Genomic DNA, 6,074 nt, shown 5'->3' on the forward strand with positions numbered 1-6,074 from the left:
ACAGTTTTACAAACTGTAGCCTACTAGCGGAATTGAAGCCTCTGTCTGTCAACAGAACAAGCTCCTACAGGAACATTAACGAATGTTGTATACGGTTTTATTTTAGATTATATTATAAATTGTCTTAATGTGTTTACACACGAGCGCGTGGCGCATATAAAGCATGCGTTCATTGCCGCGTTTCACTGGCATAAAGTTGGTTTGACATTAAACTTTCGATATTCGTGAATTTAGGGACCGTCTCTAAAGTTACATACACATTCAAATACATGTTTCCAACTTCAGTGGCATTTAAAGGGAATGACTTATACCCACAAGACTAACTGTACAGTGTTCATGTGTGTGTCAGATATAATGCACACCTTTTAGATTGTGCGTGGGCACAGATTATGAATTCGTGGGTACAGATTTCAAAAATTGAGGGGACGGTTTACAAAACTGAGAGCACGGATTGGAAACTCGTGGGTACAGTTTATTAATCCGAGAGCACGGATTTTTAAACTGAGGGAACGAATTACAAAACTGTGGCCACGGATTTGCGGGTCTTGTTTTCTTTTCTCCGAGGGGTGACCAGACGGGCTCCGTATGTTATGGTCTTCTTCTGCAGTGCCTTTTTGAAGTTTCCGCACGAGAGCGCCCTCTGGCTTTTGGATGCAGCAGCATTTTCCCGTACTTCTCTCAAAAACTGTGCATAAATCACGTGATATTTATCGTCGGTTTATCGCGACAGCCCTACTAAAAATGATACACAAGAAAGCCATTAAAGGGGGCTAGTGTAACGTTATCATACCCAAACTGTTGGTCAGCATTCTTGGAATTTTATCTCAGGCTGGTGACGTAAAGACTAAACCCAAACTATCACATGCTAGACCTCACTGGATTCCATTTAACCTCAAGGGTTTCTTTGCAACTGGAAGCTAATCGCATCAAAGTTTCAGTTCTTTAGTAGACGTTGTAATGCTGCGTTAAATTCACATACTGTATTATCCTGCTTATGCATGAAGAACTCAAAACTGTCTCTATTAACAGAAACAAGAGAGAATCATGCTGGAAGACACAAAAGCAGCTCTGCAGGATCTGGAGAAAGTCACCGTCTTATTCCGCCCACTGGATAACGAGTGTCTCGTCCCAAGTATGACAGCACATACATTAAAACATGGACTGTCAGTCACAGTGCCAATAGAAATGAGATCAACTGTATATGTGTAAGGCTGTAAAACTGAATCAGAATCAGAAGAGCTTTATTGCCAAGTGTGCTTGCACAAACAAGGAATTTTCTTTGGTGTTGGAAGCTTCTAGTACAGACATTCAACACAATGACAATACAATATAATACGATTTACAGTCTAAAAGATTCTAAAATATGCATATATAAAATAAAGACTATTTTACAGAAAATGGGGGATAATAACATATAAGAGACATTGTACAGGGTAGTATATAGTAGAATAAAGGGTGTGATTTCTGTTTTCAACAAAATATACATTTTACAAATGTATTTAGTGTGCAAGATTGGATGCTGTAAGCCATTAATGCCCTCCAGCAACAAAAAATTCCTTTCCTTTCCCTAAATAGAATTACATCCACTCCCTTTTGTGATAAAAGCTGTATGATTTCACTAAAAATTACAAGCCAAAACTGTCATCCGTTTATAGCATCACCCCTCCCCACACACACTTCCCCTCTCGGCACAAACACACACACCCTCCAGATGTCCTCTTTGGGAATGTCAGCACAGTTAGCAGCAATAGGAGCCTTATCTAGGCTCTTCTGCTTGGGTTCGAGTAATTCAGAGGAAGGATTTCCAGCTTTTTTCTGTTTGTTTCTGCTTCAGATGTGTTTTTGTTACAAGGTCATGTGAGTCAGTCTCTGAATAGTACAAATGTAAGCAGCTCAGCTGCTTTTCCCGATTCACACATCTGCAAGGTTTTGTTTTTAACTCATCCCGTTGAGTTCACTACATCTCAATGTGGGCGAACACTGATAATAACAAGCAGGTGCACAGACTTTTAAATAAACAACAGAAGGGAAACATATTAAAATCACTGTGAAGTCAAAAAGCTAATGCTTAATGTCTCATATTGGATCTTCTCTTTCACAGACACCTCAGTGCATTATCAGGTTGAAGGTAATCGGCAGGCCATCAGGGTGACCATGTTCCTGGACAGGTGTCAGTTCAGCGAGCTGCCAACTCGACTGCAGAACGGAGGCTCTCTGAAACTTCAGGCTGTTTTTTTCACGATAGGTACGAACATGCTAAAACAGTGGATGTTTTCCTTTTAGCATCATAAACCGTGTTAAAGGGAAAGTTCACCCAAAAATGTCAATTCTATCATCATCTACTCACCCTCTTGTCATTTCAACCCTGTATGACTTTCTTTTGCAAAACACAAAACAAGATATTTTGAAGAATGTTGTGAAACCGAGCAGCGACGGAACCCATTCACAAGCGTTCAAAATCTGGAACGTAAGATTTGTTTCATACAATGGAAGTCAGTGGGGTCCCACGCTGTTTGGTCACCAACATTCTTCAAAATAACAAATGTGTTCATACGGTACAAGTTTGGAGTGACATGAGGGCGCGTAAATAATGGAAACAAGTCTTTAGCGCCATCTAGTGGTAATTTGGAAACACTACAAATTGTTAAATTCTGAATTTTTTATGTTTATTAGGGCTAGAGAAACCAGAGGGTGTGTTGTCTCAGGATTTCGTCTCCATGGAAGAGTTTCAACAGCGCACAAATGCTCTGTCACTGGAAAAGGTCAAAGGTTATTACCGCAAACTCAGGTAAAGCCCTGCTATGTTTCATTTGAGCATACGAAGAGATCCTAAAGCTGTTTAATATGCATTAAATGGGCACATTCTATTCTGTGTATTCTGGATCTAACATGAAAACATATCTTTTATCATTTGTAATGGGTTTTAATGTTATTTTAAGGGCTTTTTATCTGGAGAAGTCTAATTCAGACTCAAATTCCACAGCCATGAAAATTGACCAGGTTGGTATAGATTATAACCCTCTACAGCGTGTGTGTCTCTGTTGTGTTTCTTTTCATTTCTACACAAGTTAACAAGAACACATTCAAAATGCAGAAATGAATATCTTGACGGTCCCAAAATCTTAAATCCTTTCCCAGCTTCTCCGGCCGCTTAACACCTTGGATGACCTCTGTCGGCTCATGCAGACATATATGAACATCAAAGCCAGTTCTGCAGGTCAACCCTCAGGTGTCAGCGTTCTGCTGGCCTCCTCTGAGCTCTGCAGCCGTCTGGGGGCGTGTCACATCACCATGTGTGCCACTGGAATGCAGAGGTACAGTATCAGTGGAGAAACTAAATGAATGTTGCCTTAGATCTGCTAGTCGATCTTGGTACCACAGATAAATATAAACTTGAGGAACGAACCCCAGTGCTCAAGTTTCAGCTATATTTGAATTCATTTTTTCTATCTTTTGATGCAAAATACTTTGTTCCTTTCAGTACCTATGAAGAATGTTACATTATATATGTATTATATACAGACCCCTGAGGGTTGCGGACCCCCTGTTGAAGACCCATGTTTCTGTACCTTACAGGTGCACTCTGACTGTATCACTGGAGCAGGCCGTTACTCTAACCAGAAACCACGGCCTCATGCCCCGCTGCCTCATGCAAACCATGGACATCATGCGAAAACAGGTACATGACACACAGCTATAGGCTATATTGTCATCAATACTGTGCATGGTTCAGGGTAAGAGTAGGGTTAACCATTTATATTTCAAATATTTGTGCAAATACAGTATAAGACGCAAATAACAACAAACCAGTAGAACATATTCAAAACCAGACGTTAAAATGTTGTGATGAAAAAAGTTAAGCACAAATTGTAAGAAAGCTCAAATCTGTGGTATTATGCTCGATAAAAACAACCTTTTTCTTCACAGGGCACCAGAGTGGAGATCTCTGCCAAAAATCTCAGAGTAATGGACCAGATGCCCCCTTTTGCTCCCAGGTATCACTTCTGCACAGTTCTGTTCTTTAGGACCTCATTGAACATTTTGTGTTAAATCTCTTTTTAACCTCTTCACAGGCTCTTCAGGTTGTGTTTACCACCTTCTGATGGAGATCTTTGAATTAAAGACGTGTCCCTCAGACCTCCTGGTTGCCGAGAGATATCAAGACTGGCTTAAAGAGCTCTTATTCATTATAAAACCTTCTCGTTCCTGACCAGCCTCATCCAGAGAGGTCTGGCTCAGGTCGGAGAAACCACAAAAGCCCGGCCATCTTTATCTGCTGCTCCGGCAGATGAGAAAATCGCTAATGCTAACTTTGCTAATATCTGCTAGCTGTGTCTGCCCACATTTCTACATTGTTGGAGTTCCTCCCAGCGCATTCTGGACTGCACGTCAGAGAACAGAAGCGAATCGCTCGGTCCTCACGTTAAAGGCTGTTTTGTTTCTTACTCTGCCTTTGACTGCAATCTTAGTCGGCGGGTCCGGTTTGGTCTGTGGGTGGTGGGGTTCCGTTCAGAAGGCCAAGTTGGTGATTATGTGCAATTACTGTATCTTAGCATGAGTGTGTGTGTGCACTATGTGACAGGAGGTGGCGTTCTGTCACTTTCTCTCACTTATCAGGTATTATGACATTACTGAAGTCATTCCAGCTAACGTTATATGGACCAGTCTGGGGCTGTTTTAAATCTTCATTCTTATCCGTCCTGTGTTTTATTATTCTGTTAAATGACACGATTTTATTATAGTTCCGTCAACTTCTCATTCATTGAAGGATAACGGAATACGATGGGAGGCGCTCAATATATAAATAAGCCTGCGTACAAAAAGTTTCACTGTAATCAAAGTGTTGATATTGAAGGCAGAAAAGGTTTATCGATCAACTACGGTTGATAAGCTAAAAGAAAAAGTGTGTCCCTGGTGTATAGCACTTTTTAAACCACTTTTTAAACATGAATCGGTGCTTTGTTACGGTGTGCAGGTGTTTGGAAAAGCACAATAAAAGCTTGTGTTCTTCATCATCAGTGTTTGTTAAACGTACTGCACACGTTGAGAATAAAGCACAAGCAAAAGGGAACATTGAAAATAGATACGGAAGACTTTTATTTTTTATTTAGGTAAATGTATATATGCATCAGAGCGAGGGATACGCAGACGCTTTTTGGGAACAGCAGTGCTATAATTTAAAGAGTATTAATAATGTTAAAACAAACAATGTAGTATTGTACAACTTTCGTTTTGTATACTTAGTGTATATTTGGATATAGGAAACTTTATTGTGCTTTTACATAATGTGTTAAATATTTAAATTTCTAACTGCGGTCAGTAACCGAGAAGGCCTGGAAATTTAACAGTGTAAGTTACTAGTTCAGCTAACCTTAGTTTGTACAGTATTTGCGATGGGCTTTTGTAATGCGCTATTTTTGTTTAGGTCTACATTTTTAATATATTGTTTTATATGTGATCTTTATTGATCTTAACGGTTGACTTGCTGTATTTACGCATCTATATTGTTAAATGGAGGTGAGTAAATATAATAATCTCGTCATTATATATGGCAAAAGTTTGCTTGTATTTTAGCTTAGCCTATCTCTCGCATATTAGCATGACAGTTAGAAGAGACTGTTTCACGTGTTATAATGACAAACTAGTTTAGACAAGTAATACTTGGATTGATGCTGAATCTGCGTTCATCCTAAACTATCCAACTTGAAGACTCACAGTCTTAAGAGTTTTTATTTGGTCTTCAAATATCAAACATGTTAGCAAGCAACTGTTACGGTTGTGTTTAATGAACGAAATCTTTGCGTGTTTATTTGTATGTTTCGAAAGTCTTCATTGTTGCTTGTTATACACGCTTTATAGTGCCCACATGAAACCTATCATGAATCTAGTGAAACCCAAAGACAGAGCATTAGTATGTTCCTATCACTGTATGTTAAAATCTCAGGTTTCTGCTTTATCTTGGTCCATTATTGTGAGGTTAGCTTCCCCTTTCAAAAGCTGTCATCAGAAGTAACATCACTAATAAGTGAACTGAAACATGGCATGCAATGGTTTTTTTTTGTTTTGACCTACTG

The 6,074-nt window shown here is 39.4% G+C and overlaps 1 protein-coding gene across 1 annotated transcript in view; it reads left to right on the plus strand.

Moving 5' to 3' along the window:
• prex1 (phosphatidylinositol-3,4,5-trisphosphate-dependent Rac exchange factor 1) overlaps positions 1 to 5,185 on the plus strand; it is a 65,140-nt gene extending 59,955 nt beyond the window's left edge. The window contains exons 33-40 of the mRNA XM_057355773.1: positions 1,030 to 1,132; positions 2,102 to 2,245; positions 2,674 to 2,788; positions 2,940 to 3,000; positions 3,139 to 3,314; positions 3,577 to 3,679; positions 3,928 to 3,995; positions 4,074 to 5,185. Coding sequence (XP_057211756.1) covers positions 1,030 to 1,132; positions 2,102 to 2,245; positions 2,674 to 2,788; positions 2,940 to 3,000; positions 3,139 to 3,314; positions 3,577 to 3,679; positions 3,928 to 3,995; positions 4,074 to 4,116 — 813 coding nt within the window. The 3' untranslated portion in view covers positions 4,117 to 5,185. The remainder of the gene's footprint in view (positions 1 to 1,029; positions 1,133 to 2,101; positions 2,246 to 2,673; positions 2,789 to 2,939; positions 3,001 to 3,138; positions 3,315 to 3,576; positions 3,680 to 3,927; positions 3,996 to 4,073) is intronic.
• The last annotated feature ends 889 nt before the right edge of the window (positions 5,186 to 6,074 follow it).

The sequence above is a fragment of the Triplophysa rosa genome, linkage group LG17 (assembly GCF_024868665.1).
Source record: "Triplophysa rosa linkage group LG17, Trosa_1v2, whole genome shotgun sequence".
Classification (NCBI taxonomy): Eukaryota; Metazoa; Chordata; class Actinopteri; order Cypriniformes; family Nemacheilidae; genus Triplophysa; species Triplophysa rosa.